Source organism: Annulohypoxylon truncatum (assembly GCF_022578515.1).
Source record: "Annulohypoxylon truncatum strain CBS 140777 unplaced genomic scaffold F4807scaffold_3, whole genome shotgun sequence".
In the NCBI taxonomy this organism is placed as follows: Eukaryota; Fungi; Ascomycota; class Sordariomycetes; order Xylariales; family Hypoxylaceae; genus Annulohypoxylon; species Annulohypoxylon truncatum.
Genome location: NW_025953789.1, coordinates 1,064,126 through 1,086,488, shown reverse-complemented (window position 1 = coordinate 1,086,488; position 22,363 = coordinate 1,064,126). Strand labels below are relative to the sequence as shown.

The 22,363-nt window shown below is 47.8% G+C and overlaps 7 protein-coding genes across 7 annotated transcripts; 4 read left to right on the top strand and 3 right to left on the bottom strand.

The window, feature by feature from the left end:
• Positions 1–4: 4 nt before the first annotated feature.
• On the top strand, positions 5–1,422 carry F4807DRAFT_409651 (uncharacterized protein). The gene is made up of 3 exons (XM_047996561.1): positions 5–392; positions 474–712; positions 918–1,422. Exons 1-3 carry the CDS (start codon positions 171–173, stop codon positions 1,096–1,098), a joined length of 642 nt encoding a protein of 213 aa, XP_047858427.1. The 5' UTR covers positions 5–170; the 3' UTR covers positions 1,099–1,422.
• Positions 1,423–1,710: 288 nt separating this feature from the next.
• F4807DRAFT_409644 (40S ribosomal protein S15) lies at positions 1,711–2,994 on the bottom strand. The gene is made up of 4 exons (XM_047996560.1): positions 2,784–2,994; positions 2,619–2,695; positions 2,177–2,473; positions 1,711–2,100 (listed from the first exon to the last, which is right to left on the bottom strand). The coding sequence occupies exons 1-4, from the start codon at positions 2,802–2,804 to the stop codon at positions 2,031–2,033; spliced, it is 465 nt and encodes a 154-aa protein (XP_047858426.1). The 5' UTR covers positions 2,805–2,994; the 3' UTR covers positions 1,711–2,030.
• A 210-nt stretch (positions 2,995–3,204) lies between these two features.
• F4807DRAFT_409640 (uncharacterized protein) lies at positions 3,205–6,309 on the bottom strand. The gene is made up of 3 exons (XM_047996559.1): positions 4,517–6,309; positions 4,175–4,459; positions 3,205–4,117 (listed from the first exon to the last, which is right to left on the bottom strand). The coding sequence occupies exons 1-3, from the start codon at positions 5,838–5,840 to the stop codon at positions 3,732–3,734; spliced, it is 1,995 nt and encodes a 664-aa protein (XP_047858425.1). The 5' UTR covers positions 5,841–6,309; the 3' UTR covers positions 3,205–3,731.
• Positions 6,310–13,745: 7,436 nt separating this feature from the next.
• F4807DRAFT_204722 (SUN-domain-containing protein) lies at positions 13,746–15,643 on the top strand. The gene is made up of 3 exons (XM_047993846.1): positions 13,746–13,795; positions 14,100–15,397; positions 15,452–15,643. The coding sequence occupies exons 2-3, from the start codon at positions 14,180–14,182 to the stop codon at positions 15,500–15,502; spliced, it is 1,269 nt and encodes a 422-aa protein (XP_047858424.1). The 5' UTR covers positions 13,746–13,795; positions 14,100–14,179; the 3' UTR covers positions 15,503–15,643.
• A 1,434-nt stretch (positions 15,644–17,077) lies between these two features.
• Positions 17,078–19,260, top strand: F4807DRAFT_409594 (MFS general substrate transporter). The gene is made up of 2 exons (XM_047996558.1): positions 17,078–17,478; positions 17,554–19,260. The coding sequence occupies exons 1-2, from the start codon at positions 17,253–17,255 to the stop codon at positions 19,023–19,025; spliced, it is 1,698 nt and encodes a 565-aa protein (XP_047858423.1). The 5' UTR covers positions 17,078–17,252; the 3' UTR covers positions 19,026–19,260.
• A 411-nt stretch (positions 19,261–19,671) lies between these two features.
• On the bottom strand, positions 19,672–21,176 carry F4807DRAFT_409593 (uncharacterized protein). The gene has a single exon (XM_047996557.1). It carries the CDS (start codon positions 20,892–20,894, stop codon positions 20,292–20,294), a length of 603 nt encoding a protein of 200 aa, XP_047858422.1. The 5' UTR covers positions 20,895–21,176; the 3' UTR covers positions 19,672–20,291.
• On the top strand, positions 21,177–22,170 carry F4807DRAFT_409590 (ubiquinol-cytochrome C reductase). Its single transcript, XM_047996556.1, has 5 exons — positions 21,177–21,347; positions 21,409–21,431; positions 21,489–21,554; positions 21,610–21,658; positions 21,712–22,170. Exons 1-5 carry the CDS (start codon positions 21,345–21,347, stop codon positions 21,754–21,756), a joined length of 186 nt encoding a protein of 61 aa, XP_047858421.1. The 5' UTR covers positions 21,177–21,344; the 3' UTR covers positions 21,757–22,170.
• The last annotated feature ends 193 nt before the right edge of the window (positions 22,171–22,363 follow it).

Sequence of the window (22,363 nt, the reverse complement as noted above, 5' to 3'; positions counted from 1 at the left end):
AAGCGGAACATTCGCACATTGAAGCTTACCGATTAAACGCATGTGATTGGCCGGATTGATCCCCACCATATGCCTCAATTCCAACATCTCGAGCTTCATTAAGCTCCTCAATAGCCGGACTATATCATCAGAGAAGCCAATTGGCATCCCGCGACCACACACGACCCAACATGCACGTCCTCCGAACGAGAGTGGCTTGCGTAGCCAGGCGATCACGACCGACGTCCCTACGAATATCCCGCTCTTACGCCTCCTCCAACGGCCCCGATGACCACGGAAACGAGTTAAAGGACACCCTCGGCGGCGACCACGGCGACCACGGCCACGATAGCCACGGTCATGACCACCACCATGACCACCACCACGCCCCCGAAGTACCCGAAGGGCTAGGCGTATGTGTTTTCACTCTTCCCTCAATAAATCAAATCGAGTGCTGTGCTGGGGGAGGCTAAGCTAACCATGCGAGGGGACAGACCGGCTTCTACGTCTTCGCCGCCGCCGCCCCCTTGGCTTTCCTCGGCTACCAGGTCACGCGGCCGGGCGCCGACGGCGAACCCTCCACCGCCACGACCTGGCTGCGGAAGTTCGACTACTTCAACGACTACGAGGAGCGCAACGCCCTGCGCACCAACCTGCTCGACCAGGCCTCCCACGACAAGCACCTGTTCATGTACGCCGGCAAGAACCCGCACATCGAGCTCAAGATGCCTGAGTACGTACATCCATCCATCCATCCATCTACATCTTCCGATTCTCCTCTCTCCCCGAATACCCTCGTATTCCAAGCATCACAGTTGGCATGTTCTAGCGCGGAAATCCCGGATCTTCCAGACCCCTAGCGCAAGGCACAAGGCGCAAGCAGCATGTGCTGTACCCAACCCATAGACACTCGCTAACATCACCCCTTTCTCAAACAGATTAATCGACTCGGGCTCGCCGTGGAACGTACCCGCGGGCTTCTACCCCAACCTCAGCCACGTGACGGAGCACTACCGGAAACAAGCCGCCGAGGAGGAAGAGAGGAAGTTCAAGAAACTCCAGCTACTAGCGGCGAAGGCGGAGGCGGAGGCGGAGCAGAAGAAGGAAGCGGCAGCGTGAGGGACCCAGACGTGACATCGTCATATACACTATCTCATCCTCATGCGGCGGACGTACATAGCATAGACCAAGAATCCAACGCGCAGATGGCTACCTACCTAAGGAGTAGCTACTTTTTGTTTTGTTATTCGCTGGCTATTCGCAGCGCTAAGGATTTCCGCAAGTGAGAGTGATATACGTGTTGTCTTATATTACTCGGGCCAGGTTCAGATGGTACTAATGGCCTAAGTAATCCGGTGACCTATATATCCATGCCAGTGTATTTGGTCCTCGAGTATTGCTTTCTATCTACTACTTAGCATCCTGTCTGTAAGCGGATCAACGCAGTATATGAAGATTTGAGTAACATTCGCAGTGAGAACGTGAAAAATTCGACGGCTAGATTTCTAGAAACCAGAACCGTGGGGAAGAATCTAAATAGGTTGCCCCTTTGACAATGCTAGATTTTGAGATATTCATATAGGAGGGCCAGAGTTGATAGATGCTAGACGTTTATTACGGATAAGGTCATAGGTAGTCAGCCCATAGCAACAGTTGACTTGGATAATGGCCGGCAGAGGTGGATGTGAATCGTGTTTACTCCTTATTTAGGCTTGACGTAGATAGCCATGGGGACGTAGATAGATGGTGGAATGATCTAAGCAAGAGTAGCATTGGTACACTGAGTTTCATGGCCCTTGTGGCTAATTCGGCACGCATATTATACCTAGGAGAGTTCACTCGAATACATGGATGCCAAAGCAGGCAAACCAGTCAGACCAGTTCAAGTCACGGCCGGATTCCATTAGTGTTTGTTATGCGCAATATGATTTCATTCATTATCATGCAGCGCATCCATGTCGGTTGATGGTCATCGCCTATCTACCGAAAAGAACCATTCCGTTCGCCCAATCCGTGAATGCAAGTGCAAATACCCTCCATTTTCCACACGTTTACTTGAGGGGAATGAAACGAGAAGAGTGAGTAGCACCGATACCGGGTCTACCGTGCTTGACAGGCTTGCTATAGAACTCGTCAGTTATCTATCCCAGGCATTTTTGAAAAATGCACGTATGCTTGTGCCAGATTCAGAACGTACTATGAGATGGAGAATTCGCCCAGGTAATGGCCGACCATCTCCGGTCGGATTTCGACCTGGTTGAACTCCTTGCCGGAGTAGATGCCGATAACGCTGCCAATCATCTCGGGGACAACGATCATGTCTCGCAGGTGTGTCTTGACGAGGTCGGGCTTCTCGTTGGGCTTGGCCTCCTGCTTGGCCTTGCGGAGCTTCTTGATCAGGCCCATGGGCTTGCGCTTAAGACCCCGGTTGATCCGACGGCGGGCACGGGAGTGAACGACATCACGTAGTTGATCGGAGGAGAGGTCAAGAAGGCTGTTGATAACACCAAGTTAGTCCTCGTGTTTCTCAGATATTTTGTCTTGTAATATTCCACCGTCGTGAAAATCGTTTCCGTGAAATTCGAATGACCAGGCAATCGCGCCAGGAACAGAAAAGAAATTTTTCGGGGAAAACATACGCATCAAGGTCGATTCCTCGGTAGGAAAACTTGCGGAACTGACGGCGCTTCTTGAGCTCAGCGGCCTCCTCAGCGTTCTGCAGTCCAAGTTAGTTGTCGCATTCCCATTAATTCATCCTCGTTCTGCATCGCCGCAGCCAATCTGCAATAGGAATTATCACGTACGTAGTCGGGGTCGTCAGCCATGATTGCGGTTTTTGTGATGCTCAAGACGTTTCGCTAATCGGTGCGGGTTGTCGGTTGTCGAAGAGCGAATGTTCAAGATTGAGATGGGGGGTTGTTGGATTTCTTGAGATGGTTAATTTGTTAGAGGGTTTCGCTTAGTTTACCTCCACACTCTTGGAAGGAATCCAGTAAATTTTTTGTGTGAGGGTTGTGGCCCCGAGCTACGCACAGGCCAATTTCGTAGTGGGCAGGTGGCAAGTACTATGTAGACGGACAGTGGCTAGGGCTTATGGCTAGTGAATTTGTGGCTGTCACGTGTACCCACTTCCCTTTTGATTAAGTAATCATGAGGCTTTCCAAGGGGGCCTATGGGCACCCAGGCATGTACTGTAGAAAACTTTCAGCTAACGAAATTTACCAGTTCATCATCATTACAAATTGATCAAACCTATACGAGACATATATCCAGTCGAAGTATTCAGCATTAATTAACTTGATCAGCTCAATTCATTAGTTTAGCGACGGCTTTGCCTTTTGTGCCCTGCCTCGAGGCATCTATCTGCGTTTGTATATAGTACACGGACTTGCGAGTGATGGATGGTATGGATGGTATGGAAGTCAAATACTGGGTTCCACCCGGCTCCAAGCCCGAAGACCCATAGGATATCACTGGAATCAAAACGAAAGACCTTAAGGGAACTCGTCAATCGACGCAAAACAATACCCCAGCTTTTTGTAGGCAACTTGATAACTCCCCAAACGCCCCCTTATCAGGATGAGCTTCCATCCATTAACGGACGATGCCAACCGATAAGAATCGGATCCGCAACATCGGGTTCCTCATATGCGCCATGCATACATAATAAGTCCTTCGCCAATTCATGCCTCCCTAGTCGTAATGCCATGGTTCTTTATTTCGTATAAGTTTCGGAGCATCGAAGCATCCTCTCAGCCGAGCTTCTCAGCTGCGTCCGTCTTGACTTCGACTTGGTTTTGAAGAGTTGCCACCTCGTTGGTAAGATACGTAATCTTTTCCTCCTGAGATCTACCCGTTGCTTCCATAGCTTGAACTCGGTCGTTAAGCTGCCTCACCTGCTCTTCGAGGCCATGAATGTAGGCCCAAATGCCTTGGTCGGTTGCAAATATGTTATTGCTTGCGCTGTCGCCACTTCCGCCATTTTGGTCACCTGATGCATGCGGGTGATCAACTTCAGGACCCGGCGCTACGGGCTGACCTGAGTTTCCAGGTACGGGTTGCGGCGCGGGAGCAGCGCCTTGCAGACCGCCAGCGGAGGCGGCGTATCTAGCGGCATCGGTCGCGGCAAATCCGGGCACTTCGTGGGTCATCTCAGTATGAATGTATGGAATGGGAGACTGTGGACTGTACGAACCTGGGGGTGTGTGTCGATCTGATTGGTGACGACTGAAGTGTTGCTGTTGAAATTGGGCCGTCAAGCTAGGTGAGCGCTGTCTGTTAATGTTGGTAGAATCATGGCCCTGTATGCCAGAGGGGCTGAGTGGTTTAGGGCTCTCAGTCATGGCATTCTGGGCGTACATGGCTGGGTTGCCAGTCCCCACAGGAAGGGATGAAATGCTCGTAGCGGGGGTCTGGGAAGCATTTGAGCTTCCAGAGCCACGATCCATATTAGGTGGATACAGTCGACCTGCAGTGGATCCTGAGGGTTCACGCGTTAAAAATGCGGAAAGATGAATCTTGAGTAGTGCTTCGTTACCTTGGACATGCTGGGCCCTTATGCTGGGTAAACTTAGACGTCGCCTTTCCTCTTCAGTCAATTCGGATTCGTTGCCACCCTCGTAAATGACACCAGACATTGCGGAATCATCGCCCTCAAGATGACTTGATCCTTCGACTTCTTCCTCGCCAAGAAAGCTGCCCAAGCTACTTCGCCGACCCACACAACCGCCAGGACCCTTGCTATGTCGCGCTAAAGCATCACCACGCGCAAACTTTCGATCGCACTTCGGGCATACATGAGGTTTCTCTCCAGTATGAAGCTTGGTGTGACGTTTAAGATCGTGTAGACGACGGAAACGCATCGAACACGTTTGGCAGACGTATGGTTTTTCTTGACTATGAGTCAGAAGATGGCTCTTCAGATTGTGGTGGCGGGTGAATTCCGTTTCGCAATACGGACACTTATGCTTCTTTGAGTTCGGCGAGCGTGGTGTTTGTGGGTTACCAGGCATTGGCATGCTCATACCCCGAACAGGAGGAGCAGGCATATTAGCGTTTGGTGGTAGTATACCGGGATACGATAACGAGGCGACACCCTTATCCTCCATTGGAGCCGGCGGCTGTGCTCCAAAGCCAGACCGGTCACTACGTCCGTCGATCTCCATAGGTCCTGGGCTCGTCGTTACCTGAGCACCAGGCCCACCACCTAAGCTGCCCAAGCTGGTCGCGCTCTGGGGGCTTACGTTCTCAGGCTTGTTCTCTGGATCTTGGCCGTCGGGGAGCGGAATCGAGACGGGATGAGGAGCAGGTTGTGCGCCATCTTCCTCGTGAGCATCCTGAGGAAGGCCATGAGGAATTTGAGGAATTTCCTGAGCAGCTTCTTGAGGGACAGCCTGAGAAATGGCCTGTGGCGCATCCATAGGTGTGTCTTGGGGGGCTTCCTGAGGAGTTTCTTGGGGTCGACTCATGGCAAGAGCGCTTGCAGACAATAGCGCAGATTGAGCCTTGAATGCAGGATTGTCACTAGCACCCGAGACTTCAAGCCTATACTGCTCCTCCTCCATCCGCCGCTCGTCTTCAACAGCCGCAGCGCCAGTCATGGGTGTAGGTGAGTATCTCGATGTCGCGCCGATAAGCCTTGCCGTTTTCGATGGTGACAATTCCCGGTGGAGTGCAGCTGTGAGGGCTGAAGACGGCGAGAGTGGCGAGGATTCCCGCTGCCTCTTCAGCGACTGTGTCGCGCGAGCAGCCTCAGCCGTCAAAGTCTCGACGGAGACGGGATCGGATGGAATGGCAGGTTGAGAGGTAGCCGAAGAGAAGGGCGGGGCTTCCGTCGCGACGGGACCTTTCTCGGACGCCATGGGTTTGGACAACGACGACGGAGGACGCGATTGAAGTCCCTACAGGAAATTAATCGAAATAGACCTGAAAGAGACGCAAGTGGTGCCTAGGCGCATTAACGACGCATTGTTGAACTTGATGACAATAAGGCTAGATGGTGTGGCTGAAGTACGTGGCTGCTGCAATGAAATTGACGGTGTTGTTGATGATCGCGCCTGCCGCGTCCAGGTGCTGATCTTCTGGGGGAATTCGTTTTTTTCTGGTTTACAAATGTGAAAGTCGTGTAGGATGAAAGATTAGATTATCTCGTTCGCCTCCGTAAAAAAGGAAACGATATGTCAAAAGACAATTGCCTTGATTGCACTGGTGAGAAAGTTGACCTTGTCAACAGTGTAAGTGCATGACTGAGCCGCAAAGACGAGATGGTAGGTTGTGGATGAGCAGGAAAAAAAAGGTGCTTGGGGGACGTCAAGTGTGGTGGTGCAGGCCCAGGTGGCAGTGGGAAGGGGAAGGAAAAAGAGGCGGAGGCGGCGGCAAGTTCCAGTTTATTGGGCTTGGTGCGTGTCGGAATTATTTTGGTTCGGCTCCAAAGCCCCACATGCACCTGCCACACTATATGTACTTTGCAGGTAAGTACCTCTCTGCAATGACGCATCAAGTAAGCGTACCTTAAATACACTTTACAGTGCGTTTAGGTACCCCATCGGTGAAGGGGGATAGTTAAATGCATACATTTATCAAATGTACTTATGTGTCTACTCAACATTCATATCGTAAGCAGGTACGATTGACAGGATTGGTAAGCTTCAACCCTAAGGTGAACAAGTAAAGTAAGTTTAAGCTGAATATTAAAGCTGAAAGCTTAGAATATACATTTCAATATTACTACCCATCTGCCTTTCTGAACGAAGTCAAATATTCCCACATATAAAACCCATATATGTAATTATATAGGTAGGTATATGCAGAAGCTTGAGATCGGTACATTATGTTATGTGCAAGGATGGACAAAGCTAGAAATGTAACTTGTAGATGTGGCGGTACCTACCATCAATCCAAAGGTCTCTAACCGCTAGAAATGTCCTGGATACCATTGTTGTCCTTCGCGACAGGTTTGACAATACGCAATACATCTCGCTAAATAACAAGCGGGGAAGCTTTTTGTTTTAATATACAAGATGATAAGTACATAATTTCAGCCCTTGGAAGTTTGAAGACAACCATTGATCTGAGGCAATATTCACTGTGGCTTGAGTGCCCCAAGAGTAGTAGGTAGGACAAAGAAGATCTCTCAATCTCTGAATACTTACATATGTACATTTACGTATTATTCTACTACTACTTCTAGGTAATAACTCAAGCAGGAGCTGGACAGTAAACACGGACCTGCTACTTCCATCATTACTCTAGTCCATTAGATTTCAGCCAATGACGACCTTGATCCAGATTAGAGCATACAACCGGCGCTTGCAGTTAATACGATAGAGTATCATGGTCGCCCATGCCATTTGCGATCGATAGGATGTCATTTGTCATTTGCTATTTGCTATTTCCTATTGCATATGTACATATTTGTTTCTCCATAGGCCCACACCAGCTGTTTTCAGTCTTGTATCTTCCAAGCCTCGGCCCACCGAATTTATCTCCATTTGCACATTGACATCAACGTTCTCTGATCCTAATAATTCGGACATCCGACAACTTCACGCCTGCATCACTTCATCACTGCATCACCCATTTCCACCTACCTACCTAAGTAGGTACCTCGTCATGGATACGCTTAAGCTTGGTACAGACATTGTTATCGAGATGTAAGCTCAAAACTCTCAACTCGATACAAAAACCAAAAGGTTCCAAAGCTGTAGCTCGGTAAGCTAAGCACAGATAGGTATGCTGTTGGTGTCGCGCCAGCAAGTAAATCCTCGTCATTATATGCAAGTTATGTTTCTTCTCTGCTACCCTACTACCTATAACATACAGATTTAATCGTCCTATTACACGCTTCGCCAACCCAGACTGCAACCCCACAGACGCCAAGTTTCTTCTCCATCGCCCAAACCGGTCAAATGCTCCACTAGTCTCTTCCGAATCGGGTCTTCCACGGCTCATCAATGTTCATCGATGCCCGTGATAATGGTGCCAGCCACCTATTTAGGCCGCTATGAACTTCAAAGCTATCTCGCAGGATATGAGCCAGAGTTGATCACGTTACGGAGACATGCCGGGATGGTAAGCCAAAGCGTGGTGCCCCTCCATAGGAGGGCACTTAGGGGCATAACATTCATGAATCACCTCAGCCTTGCTCGGTTAGCGAGTTAGACTAGGGGTTTCCCGGCGCCACGCAGTCTCTTCAAGGGACATACTGCTGAGCCTCAATCTCTGGCCTTGCTGAGCATGTACGTAACTGCTGACAAGCGTGTCGATATACGAGATTACTCCTCGTGCTTACCTATGTGCTTACGACAACGTACGTACCTAGGCAGGCAACCACAAGGGTAATTATTGTATTAAAAGTCGAAACATTTCCGCAGTTCCGCGACATCGGTTATCGTTAGAATTCGTCGGGTTAAGATTGTAAAGGCAGTCTACCATAGGTTTAATAAATGGTATCAATCCGCTCTCGACTTCATAAGTCTACCTACTTACCTAGCTCATTGATTTTATATGTGTTTATATGTTAGAATGTCATCACTCTACCACTGCGAAAGAACATGTACACCAGAGCTTACTATACTTGTGAATCAGGTCTCTCGCCGTTGGCTCCTAGACATGACCGTCTTACATAATAAAGGTCAGATATGGAACCCAAGGCTTGACGTTGACTGAAGCCTTATACCTATTGGATAAATATACCACTCACTCCAGGCAGCCACTCCAGCTACACTTGTGTAAACCTTTATGTTGCCCATGCTGGTCAACGAGTTTCTGGATGTGACCTATCCAAACAACAAAGTGTCATCAAAGTTATGGGTTCGTTGCATTCCCTCACCTTTTTCTCACCGGTGAATATATCAGTCATCGAGTGTTGTTTAGTCGTCAACCGAATTGACAATAATTATTATGTATGAACTATGTCCGATCTCTCTCAGATGATTCGAACGATTCTCCGATACAACCTCAGTCAAGGTACTTTGAATACATAAGTTCGGTTGTGTGATCTTTAACTCATGACATCTATGACAATGTACAGTCATTCAACGTGGCGACTATTGCGGTTGATAGTATCCTGAGTCTATCATTCGATATCTTGAACATACCGACCTAGGTAACAGTCCTATTTACGAAGTTATAAGGCCCGATAGATGATATTCATGAGATGACGAAGACTTCTGGAAGGTTCGTCTTGTTCTATAATGCTACCATATCCTTTATAGTGTATGTAGTTTCGTCTACTTATGGTTCCCTAATTTGAGGTCGCAAGCTCAGATCACGATAGATCATGCCATCCGTTCTTAGCCAGCGCTTCTGTGTGAAAACCAAATACGAGCATTTTCATATAGGAATCAACTAAAAATAGGCTACTCCTCATCGCACTGTATCTCCTTGTTGAGCTCTACAAAGTTTAAAGATACAAACTTAGTGTTTTCTCCAAGCCTACACTTACATTTCCTGTTATTACTAGGCCTGTTACGAAACTAAAGGCATCTCCAATCAGACGTTCAGTCAAATGACAGACAAGAAAATATATAACGACCCCCTAAACCAAAGAACGTCATACCGAACTATCGGTACAACCTTAAGCTGGACATCCTCTCCAAGATAACCGAATCCAATATCGATGAAACGATTTTTGGTGTCCGTGCAAGTTACTGCGGCCATAACTGAGCACGAGGCAATGAGCTATCATCAGCCGTCACGGCACACGCAACCTAGGTTGGGAGAAGCTCTATTATCAATTTAGGGCCTGCGAACTCGTATATCGTCGCGCCAGGTATGCTACCTTGTACCATATCGAAGCATGCCATTGCCAATATTACCAAATCTGCAAGTATGGCATTTCACCTGCGGAAGTCTAAAGACATCATAGAAAGTACATACTATGAATCCATGGTTATATACAGCTTACCTTGACAGCAACTGACGCCTTGAAAAACCACATTCGGGCTACCGCAGTCTGCCTATCATGGGTTGGTACCTACCTAGGTAGCGGTATTCCTATGGATCATTCTAATCCTGACCCTCCCACTCCTCAGCACAACTCTACGCGTACTGCAATTTCCCACCTCGCAGCTGCCCGCTACATCCTCGTCGCGAGACCGTCTTTTCAGCATCTCCAGCAACGTCTCCTCAACCCCCACACTCAGCCTGGTCCGGCTCTTCTCCCGCGCGCAGCTGACCTCGAACGCGGGCCGCAACTTGCACAAATCACCAGCGCTGTTTCGCCACTCTCACGAGTGGCAACGCCCGAGGAGATAGTCGACTAGGACTCCCCCCCCCCCTATGCAGCTGTTGTTCTTCTCCCTTGTGTCAAGGCTACCCCTTACCTGATATCCTGCTGGTTGGTGACCCCTTGCTTCCTGAACACGATATGCCGAGAAATTAGTAATCGCCAATGGCCTGCTTACGTCGTGAATTAGCTCGATGAGAGTTTAGCAAAGTAACGAGACGTCTGATATGTTAACTTGTCTCCAAATCGATATTATCCAAGCGAAATCCTCTTATGATGACTACCTAGTTATGAGATTTCCTATTAAACAACCCAAAGATCCTGTTATGAGTTGTACAACACCTGGGATGACCCAAACTTCGCTGCCTCTCTCGCTGAGCCAGCACTTGATTGCGGTTTCCTTTTGAAAAGATGAGTATATAAGGCTATAATTGAGTTAAAAAATATTAATATATTCCTTTGTCGTCCTTTTCGCTAGTACCATAACTAGATCATTTGCGGTTTCATATTAACCTGGGCTACCCCATTATGGTTGCTCTTAATTGCACTTCCCTAGGCTCCCATACATACCTACATTCTATCCAGAGGATGTAAGTTGGTCCTAGCCCCTGAACGTGTCTAGTTCGCTAAGCAATAATAGAGAGTGAATAGTTAGATTGTGGTTGTTGCGAAGTGAGTTATCGCGTGGCTCATCACGTATGCGGTCTATTATTGCTTGATGAACCCTGAGGAACCCCGGAACGACGTTGAAATCCCAGCTCAAATTTAAAGCCAGGCTCGCGGGCATCTAAGACAAGCGTACGAACCGTTGGGGAACCATGCTAACTTCGCCTCGAAGACAGTATGGGGTATCTACCTGTAGACTCCAGCCCCTGCCGTTCGGCCGCGTCATCGTCATGGCGCGATAATTAAATTATGTTATTCTTGACGGTGTCGCGGATAGCCTCCTAGGAATAGATAAGCATATATGATATGTGGTCACCCCTCTGCGGTAACCCGAATGGAAGAGGAAGCAAGAGGGACTATGGAGTCCGGTCCGCAAACATCGAGAGGCAGATGAAGGAAATGGACCCTTAACGGGTCCCCGCATGAGCACGAGTCTTACGACTACAAATATAATATATTGTGGCGCGCTCACTGTCTAAATAAACTAGTCGTCTCTAACTACGTACGATAAAACGTCATTCTAATTATTGATGTTGACTAGGTCTGCTAGCTTAGGCGGATCGTTAAGGCTAACTAGGTAGGTAGTTTACGATGGAGGCTACGCATAGACGATCTTGGATATCTCTTGTAGTAATTGGAGCCTCAGTCAGATGTGATAGTTTGATATATTCAACGGCATATACCAAATCGACATAATAACACAATGCTATCTTTGAAAGCTTGCCAGTCTCATAAACTCGCCTACTGTATCTCGCATACGAATCTGAAGCACACTCATACATCTCATCCAATATCTCATTGATATAGTATAAAACTACGAGGGGTTTTAAGCTGTCACTTACCAGGCCAAGGTCGATTATATTAAGTATAAATTATTTCTCATGCCGTTCATTTCGTTCCTCACCGAATCAAGCATGCGTCCTTCTCAATCGAGTTGTGTGACCTTGGCGGTGAATCCAATTTGACAACATTAAGCGGTTATATAGCAAATTCTTAACGTAACTATTGAGACACGGATTGCATAACACATAGAAGAGCGGAAAAAAAGCACTTGAAGACCTGAAGTCGTGATAACCGTTGTTGTGTTACTAGCTATGGAAGCGTCCTATTGGTCAACTACTTTAAGCATGTTCGACAAGGCACGATTGCCAACGTTCATCTGGGGGCAGATGGAGTGTAGTTGCTGATCTTTTTTTAAACATCGAAACCCCCATACGTAGGGCTTGAGAGGTCTATCGAAGAAGCATCGGAGGAACGATGGATGACGGGATCAAGAGGGTCATTGCTTGGAATGAAGATCAGCTAGCTAATCGATCTTTGTAGAAAGCTTGTAGAGAGCCAAATCAAGAAAGGAGGTGCAGTGAGGTGCTGGCAGAGAAATTCTGACCATTCAGGAGGCAGATGTCCCTGGCTGCCAATCCCGAAATTGCAGCAATTAAAGCCAGGGAACGGACGCGCAACCTATCCACTCCTGCCACTTGTGGCATGTGCTAAAAAGATCATCGAGATATTAGCCCGTGTTTTTCTCTTTATTATTAGCCCCAAATTGTGAGTTGATGCGTACCTAGATGGGTAGTATTTTTCTTTTGTCGTGTTTTGTTTTGTCTCTGATGTTAATAGATGCTAGATGCATGTGAACTAATGAAGTTATCCGAACTGCTGGAGTACAGGTTTTTCACTAGTAGACCACTAAAAGTAATGTGAAAACTGAGAAGTCCTCGCTAACCGGAGTGTGATATACGCGAATAGATCACAAAGGAGTCCGAGAGTAATCTTGGAGATGCGACATTAACCGGTCGCTAATGAGGGAGAAGGTCGGAAGAGGGGGGTGGAATCCAAGTATATGACTAACGCGACGGAGATGAGGAATGTTAAGGCAAAATCGCGATGCCGTTCAAGTTTAACCACAGCATTGGCGTACCGCTACAGACGCTACGGACACCACAGCTTTAGCCCGTGCCGTCTATACAGCTTCAGGGTACAGCATGAAAATTCTCCATCTGAACGCTCGTATTACTTGTAGTAAATGATGAGAGCATCTATTTTTGTTAAGACAGAAATGTCGGCTAGATACTGGGCGCAACGCCACGCAGACAACTTTTCCCACCAACTTCCAACTTTCGTTTGTTGGCGGTGGATTGATCGTGGATTGGTTCAATCATATCGTGTAGTGTGTTGCTAGGTACATTTCACTTAGCATAGAAAAATCATGGAAAAGACAAATAAAGGCAAGGGTTCGATTGTGGCCGTGTAGTGCCAAATTTGCCTTGAAGTGCGAAGTGCATCCCTGTCGTCTCCTTGTTGGCGTGCCTGCCACTTACTACGCTAAATTCTGGGTAATTTCATCAGGAATCAAAATAGTGCATCGTACCTTGCAGTAGTGGGAAGCATCGGTCAAGCATTGGCCACTCACTCGCATCGGCTGGCATCGTTACACCGCTAACCCTGCCTGTTCAGGTTAGTGCCTCCATCCAATTGGACGCATGTCGGACATCCCAGAGGGAGAGGACTAGGAAGGACCCGCCGTGGCAGACCCGTAGACCCGTAGACCCTCGTGTGTTTTCAGGTACAGCAGGTACGAACCTACGTGCATTCGCCTGATCAGTCGAAACCCCGGCCCTTCCCCCTAAACTTACTGGCACCCTGCAAACAATTAATTCCCACCGACTTCCCTCCTTCTCAACTTTCGGACGCTCATTGTCTCCTTTCAATTCGCGCCGTCTCCTCCAACTGAGAGTCATTCTGCTCTCTACCACATTCCTTTGGAACTGCGAACACGCTCGTTTACGTTACGCATCTAACGAATCAAAATAAACAATCAAATATTCGCCATTCCTTCTCTCTTCGACATCTATCACGATAGTTTATTGAAGTCATCTGGAATTGAAAGGATATCAAAGCACGACATCAGCGACTCGATCGGTAAGTGCCCATGCGTATTGTGTACCTAGGTTGGGATCGCAACGATCGTAGCTGTATAACTGCAAATCACATTTACATTTACACTTACCTTTACTGTACATTGCACATCACACATCACCCACTGCTTTATGCCACGTCGCTGCGCCCTTCACACGCACAGAACTATTGCGCTCACTTTTACTTCCCTCCCTCCAACCAGCTTTCCGTCTTCTATCCCTTGCCTTGATATCGAATTCTCACCCACAATCCTCATTTTTGTGGGCGCCGTTTCTTCAACCGTCGGACTAACAATGACTCTTTACAGAACTACGACTTTAGGTCACGATTGCCAAATCTGATATCGCCGATTAGTAATTTCGAATTTAAATATTGCATCCGGACAAGATGAAGGCTACCGTTCTGAACATGGCCATTGCGGCCTCCATCGCCGCTGGCGCTAACGCTCAGCCTCACCACCACGGTCACCACCACCACAAGAAGAACGTCGACAAGCGCGATGTTGAGACCACTTACGTTCCTGCCACCGTTACTCAGTACATGCTGGGCAACGATGAAGTGAGCGCCGACGAGGCTAAGGCTGGTTTGGATAAGGGTCTCTACGTCGTCGTTGGCGAGACCACCCCTACCTTCACCCCCCCTCCCAAGCCCGTGGTTACCAGCTCTTCTTCCAAGGAAGATGCTGTCTTCATCCAGAAGGTCACCTCAACTTCCTCTTCATCTTCTGCTTACGCTACCACTACCAGCAGCAGCAGTGCCACTTCGTCCTCTGCCGCCGCCTCGTCGAGCGCCAGCTCCAGTTACTCCAGCGGCGCAACTGGTGTTAACGCCGAGTTCCCAAGTGGCAAGATCAAGTGCTCTGAATTCCCCGAGCAATATGGTGCTGTCCCTCTCGATTATCTTGGTCTCGGAGGTTGGACTGGTCTCCAGTTCACCCCTGACTACAAGATCGGTGATCTTTCGATCAGCAACATTATCAACGGCGTGAAGGGCATGGCCCAGCAGGCCGGCTTTTACTCGTACGCCTGCCCTGATGGATACGTCAAGTCCCAGTGGCCCGAGGCCCAGGGTAGCACCAAACAATCCGTTGGTGGCCTTCAGTGCAACTCGGACGGCTACCTCGAGCTCAGCCGCCCTTCGTCCAAAACTCTTTGCGAACCTGGTGTTGGTGGCGTCACCATCAAGAACGACATGGCTAAGAACGTTGCCATTTGCCGTACTGACTACCCTGGTATCGAGGCCATGGTCATTCCTGTCGACTCCCAACCCGGTACTACCCGCAACTTGGCCAACGTCGATTCTGCCGATTACTATCACTGGACTGGTCTGTCTACCACGCTCCAGTACTATGTTAACCAGCCTGGTGTTTCGACCGAGGACGGATGTGTGTGGGACTGCGCTACTGACCACGATGAGTGCGGTAACTGGGCCCCTACTATCCTCGGTGTTGGCAAGGCTGCGGATGGCAACACTTACATCTCGCTCTTCCCCAACACGCCCACTAGCAGCGCCAAGCCTAGGATGAACATCAACATCACTGGTGACGTTAGCATACCATGCTACTTCCAGGATGGCGCGTACGCCGTTGGTGACAGCGGCTGCACCGTAAGTCGATATCTTATACTATGTATTTTGTGCACTTGACTAATTTTTGTATAGACTACTATCCCGTCCGGTGGCAGCGCCGTCATCCATTTCACCGAGGCTTAGTGTAGTGCGGTCCATAGTTCTTTTCAGTCATGCTGGGGTTATGGGTTTCTATATTGCTTTCTAATGGATACCTCTTGCCATCTTCCGCCTCAGTACGACGGGGTGTTAGAGGCCTGCTTGTCATGTGGATGATGAACATGACGATCTAATTTTTATTGTGTATATTTCTGGCTTTGCGGTTAGGAGATGGAAGGCATTCCTCGATAGCCACCGGTGGATGGATGTTGCGCGGGGGGTTGGTACATTGAGACGTTTCGCAGTATTTCATGGTGGCCGTTTAGGATGGATAGGTCCCGGCGTCTGTATTTGCTTATGCATTCCCTACCCGAAGCCATCGACCGTAGCCTTCTTCGGTAGGGTTTGCAGAGCAAAGGGATTACCTTTCCTACGCCGTGGGTTAGTGGATAGGAGTCCTGGCGGACGAGTTGATAGTGGAGCGGGGCGAGGAGGATCTCAGGAGTACAAGTCACGAGCACTGACTCGGCGGAATATGGCTCTTTGCAGAGAAGCAAAATCGCTCAATAAAATCGTTGATTTCTATTTGTTACAATAATTTTCGAAGTGTACTTGTATTTTCCTTTTAATGTTGACTATTGCGCGATGTCAACCCCATGACCTTGAACGTGTAACGGAGCTTTAGTGATTCTTAATCAACACTCGATTTCTATATTTCGTCGGCATGAATAACTATGTAGATAATAATGAGACATAAATTGGATTACTTGTCCAACTGAAGTCATCCATATGTTAGTAAAATAATCGACCCTTGTGAAAGTCGATGGGGGTATAGGTCAAGCAAGACTAGGGGAGTGGTCGGTTCAAGTTTAGGAACATGTATGATTGGTCTCATAAACTTGAGGCTCTTTACTAGCTTCTAATTTCATGCATTATACTGCTTAGGTAGTAAAGAGAGCTTAGGATAGGATCCATATTTTATAGGACGACTGGTGGCACGGGTTATAGAGCGTCGAACTTATTCTTCTACGGAATGCTCCTAGACTTGTAAAAAAGCAATGTGACTGAAAAATTAAGACAGTTCGGCGGTTAGTTAAGGTGCTGACCACCAGTATTGGCTAGTGAATCTTACTTACATAGGCCCTAGTCTGCCCCTGAGGTTCATGGCGTCATGATATAATATCATTAACAAATACCGACATTTCGCAAGTTGTAAATTAGGTAGGTTTGGACTATGGTAGGCCTTGAATAAATCGACTCTCAATTGGTATACGTATCTACCAGTATATTACTAGCCTGTGTAACAATCAACATTTTGTATTTGCGTTTTATGAACGTATTTCGGACTTCTCATTTTTGATGTTGTTGTCCGACACAACCGATGCGGCGGCTTCGCTCGAAGTCTATCTTTTACATAATTCATAGCTATACTCGACTACGATTGGCGGGTGCCTTTGTCTTGGCACATAACGTCAGTTCTCAACCTCGATTCTCCACCGGGTCTTGCGTCGAAGTTCCGGTATTGGCGAATTGCTTTGGGGCTTACCCCACATTGTACTAGACACTCGCATCTTCTCGCATGTAGACTAGCGGGTATCTAAGTTTGTGCTTTAGCTCAAGGTTTATCTGTTCGACATTGATCGTCACGTTGATAGGTAACTTAGCAAGTTGGTGGCGGGGATAAGTATCCCAACTTTTTTTTTCCTTCCACCTTTTATCTTTCTCTCCCAGTTTCTTATCTCTGTATCTCCTCGCCTACGAGTCATTTTCTCTTCTGGCGAGACTCTGAAAAGCTATGTCTTTGCAGCGCGTCGCGTCTCTCGAGACCTTTGTAAACGTCCCTACGGAGGGCCGAAGATCGCGGCGGGGTTCTGTATCCTCCGTTGCTGCCTCCGAAAGGGCTCGTAAACTTACCTTTAACCCGCTTCCAGAGTCGTGGAATCCTGTATTTGATGATCATGAAGCAGATCAGCTTGCCCGGACCCGTGGGGCCTTTGAAGTTCCGCAATGGAAACGTATACGTGAGTATCTGCCACCAGTCGCTGTTCTCTAGTTAGTTGGGAAGACTGCGGCTAATACTGAGGTCCAATATTTAGTCCAGGTTGTTGTTATGGTCGTAATTTGCCTTTTCTCAGCCGGGATCGTGTTCGGATATGCTGCTCTAAAACCAGTTCTCAAGAGAGAGGGCGCATATCAAGATATGTGTTACGGCGAAGATACATGTGTGGAAATTCATCTCAATCTCATGTTCACCGTTGCGGCTGTCGCCACCAATGTTGCTGCTCTGCCCGTCGGTGCAATCCTAGACCATTATGGCCCCCGAGTCTGCGGAATAACAGGTGCTCTGTTTCTTAGCATTGGTGCACTTTCCATATCCTTTGCTAAAACCTTGCCGTTCGACGCGTTCCTCCTTGGTTACCTCTTTCTTGCCCTGGGCGGGCCGTTTACATATATATCCTCCTTTCAACTATCCAATGCCTTTCCTCGACATTCCGGATTGATATTGGCATTGCTTACAGGGGCATTCGATGCATCGAGTGCCTTATTCCTCATATATCGTATCATCTACCTGAAATCGGAGGGCGCTTTTGGGCATCACAAGTTCTTCCTAGGTTACCTTGTAGTGCCGGCAGTAATTCTTGTCGTCCAACTCACGATACTCCCCAAGCGGTCATATAAGACGATGGGAGAAATGATCGAGGAATATGAAGCACCTCCGTTCGGCGACGCTTCAGCTGTTGCTAACGTTGTGAATGCTGATGACCAGGTGGACGAGCAGACTGCGCTCTTGCGCGAGGAACAAAGAGAGCACCACGAAAGTGTTATACACGATATTGAGGACCTACTAGGTTCCGACGAAGCAGACAAAGATAAACAAGCTCAACGAGAAGAGGCCAAGAACGAGAAAAGCGGCGTATGGGGTGTAATGCATAACAACACGGCGCTGGAACAGATCCGTTCGCCTTGGTTTGTGCTAATATGTCTATTCACTGTTGTACAGATGACCCGGATCAATTACTTCGTCGCGACTATCCGGCCGCAGTACGAGGCTATATTTGGCTCCACGGAAAAGGCTATCGAGATTAACAACTTCTTCGATCTTGCACTACCACTGGGCGGCATAATCTCTATTCCGTTCATCGGGGCTATTTTGGATCACACCAGCACGGTCGCGGTTCTCTCGACTCTCGTGGTTGCCGCAACTACGATTGGGATCCTGGGCGTGCTGCCGTACGAGTGGGCCGCATATGCCAATATCGTGCTGTTCGTGCTCTACCGACCTTTCTATTACACGGCCGTTAGCGATTACAGCGCTAAGGTGTTCGGATTCCGCACTTTCGGTACTGTTTACGGAACTATTATCTGCCTATCCGGCCTCTTTAACTTCAGTCAGAGTGCGTTGGATTACTTATTCCACCGCACCTTCCGTGGCAACCCGGTGCCGGTGAACCTGCTGCTGCTATCGCTCGGCTTGGTCATTGGAATTTGTCTCGTGGGGTACGTGACGCTGAAGGCGAGAAGCTTGAGTATGAAGAGGGCTGCTGGGTATGGGCACGGAGAGTACTAAATTTGCTCGTGCATGTTTGTGTCTTTTAATGGCATAGAAGTGTGTTTAAATTTGATTTCTGCATGGCGTTTCATTGTGCTTTTGCCAGTCAATGTTTAGGGAGTCTGTTAGGTATTCCGCATATCTGACTTGTGGCTATGTCTTAGGCCTGGCGTTTTTATAGTGTCTAGGTATATACCTCTTGGTTTGGGATGGGATTACGAATAAAAAGCAAAAACATAGATAACTGCCCATACAAGAATCGGCTTAACTCGAGTGCCAATAGTGAACCTTGGTAGATGGAGTTGCCTGATATGTACCTGAACACATAATCCGTAGAGATATGCGAATAATTCCAGATTGTCATTATCCTGTCAAAAATTTGACCTTGGAACTCCCTAGGTCCGCATGTACTTAGAAAAGTACCTAATAAACAAGAGTCGCGCACCCCCTTACTTCGGAATTTCCGAGTGGATTTCGGGGATGTGTATAACTTCGATCCGGTGTAATATAGATGCCGCGGTGGCTTCACTATAACTTCGCTTAAGTTTATTCTATTAGCACGATCAGGTTTCAGTCCTGCTACGTTACAAAGACACCAAGAAAGCAGGATAGTTGAATGGTGAAGCCTTAAATTGGAAAGCCGAAGACTTGATCAGATTCCTTGATATTTTATGGGGCACTATATATTCACAGCAGGACCTGGACCTGGACCTAGGCTCTTGATCTCAAGCGCGAGGCTATGTTGGTAATTGCCTACTTACCTAGGTAGGTAAGTATTCACAAAGATATAATTTTACTCATTCATGTGATAGATATCTTATGTAAGTAGGGCTGCTGCTCTTGAGCGTAGAATTCGTATTCAAAAGTGATATATACTATACTTAAGGTCTGGATTCTGTAGCCCTTTTCTTCAAGCACCATCAGTGGTAGTATCTTGACCTTGACTCCATAGTTCATCATACTTATTGTCGAGATAGCACTGTCTAGGCTGGACCTCCTCATATCGTCAATTTGACGAAGTTAGGCTTAACGCCTTGGCTTAAGTGTGCCTCTGTGCTGACCGGTAATCAAATAGTCAATGGCGCCTCCGGTGAAATCCGTAGTAGGGCTTAACTACTATCACGTTAAGCTGCCTGATCTACTTCCACTGGGTCGTATCCCATGATCTGTGTGACTCGTACCATAGCACTGTTACTGCCTTTATCATGACATCTGGCAGATCATATTTTTGGCAGGGTTCTGTTGGGATTTTCGAATCGGAAAATCGCTCGGACAATCGCCTACTCATCCTTCTTTCGTTGTCTCCTGAGCATTATCAGACTTGGGCTCGCCATCGGCGTCAAACCCGAGCGCTTCGAGTTCTCTCACGAGCTCATTAATCTTGATGACCTTGGCGATCTGTTCTGGCAGGAGAGATTCGCCGCCCTCCTTTTTGTTCTTCAGCTCCCTCGCCTGCTTCAACTTTTTCTTCAAATTCCGTGCCTTTTTCTCCCTTTCAACCTCCGGATCGACAGCTTCTTCTCCTTCTGTTGCCTTAGCAACGCTCGCATCACCGGGCGCGTTGTCTTCAGTCGCTGCTTTCGCCTTCTTTCTGGCTTCCCTGCGCTTGGCGTTCTTGTTGCTGGCAGCTGAGGCGGCCGCCGCTTCTTGCTTTTGCTCCTTCAGCCCTTCTGCGCCGATGACGCCGCCCTTGCCGCGGTTGCGGAACGACTCTGCGGTGCGGTTCTTGTAGACTTCGACATCCTCCGGGGGTCGGTAGCCAGGGCGAATCTTAATCGCCTTCCGCGTGGTGCCGTCCGCTCGCACGGATTCTGGGATGTGGCGCTCGCCGCTGTTCTCGTCTGTGACGATGCCCGAAGTGGATGGTTTGGACGGTTCGGAAGGCATCGGGAGGGGTAGTCGAACACGACACGCAATTGAAAATATCTTGTCTTTATAACCTTATAGTACCAAGAAATATAGAAACGAGTTTGGGAAATTGAGAAATGTGAGGACGTTAGTTGTCCGCATGCTACAATATGTAGACAGAATATAAAAATATCGAATTGTCGATCGCAGATGGGCAAGTAAACTGTAAAGGCCGGTGGAACGAACAGCCCACCTGCCCTAAGAGAAAATAGTGGGTCATTCAATTAAGGAAGCTTCAGCCAATCAGCAGTAACCATTTTCCAAAATCACCACTGGGCAATTCTTCGGCTAGAACTTCGAAAGCCGGAACTTACGTTTTCTAAGAACTTCTTCGCGACGCCTACCATTCAACGACATCGATAACCGTCTTGACCGACACGAACTTCATTTTCGTATACTTGGTCTCTAGCCTTCTAGACCCTATTCGCCATGGTATGTTGTAACTCTGTCTGGTTATCCATTGTTGCGCAGAAACTAACTAATCGCGCAATAGGCCGCTGCTCGTCCTCTCTACAAGCAAGTCGATCACTCCCATAACCCCCCGATGCGCTGAACTGACCATTCCTTGCGTAGCGCCTTCTTCCGAAGAAACTGGCAAATGCTGGGAGCCGTCTTTGCCGGAGCTTTCGCCTTCGAAATGTATGTAATGTAAAGGGCTTCGCAGGATGAACACCGGTTGCTGACGGAATCGCAGGGCGTTCGACACTGGCATGAACAAACTCTGGGACAACTACAACCGAGGGGTATGTGTTATTAGCTAAGAGTGTCGAGAATGATATTGCTAACATGTTGAAAGCGACAATGGAAGGACATCCGATCCCGATACGTGGAGGAGGATTAAGCGGCAACGATCAACTCGCGACATTAGAGAGATGGAGTACAAAGCAACTGCCAGGGACAATAGGATGAACCCAAAACTATACAATTGTACCTTAGAGATCGGAACCTTGGAACAATATTCAAACCACAATTCACGCAAAGTTATATACCCTTTTGGTCTCCTTGCGATGAACAACGAATTATATGGCGACTCAAGAAATTGTCGTATAAACATATCTTATGCCTTTACTATAAGGTGGTTTCGTGGAATAGAGCTAATACTAGTACATCATGATATCAATTCAATTGCTAATCTCTAATATGAAGGTAGTCAAATCATGATAGGCCCTCATGATGGATTTTGTACTCATATGACAGATACATGATTCTAGGTATATGTATGGTGAGTCATACTCATACAAGAAACTCAGCAATCATCCATCTCTCATGAAGCATATGATTAACTAGAACATGTGTCAGGCATGATACTATTGAAATACCATCGTTGATGCCTTATGTAATCCCACCTATAGATACGTTCGGTACAGTAAATAGCGTAGCATTAAGCAGGCGCTAAAGCGCGAACACCCGCTAGCAGCTGTCAATGGCTTATGACGATTTATCCCTGC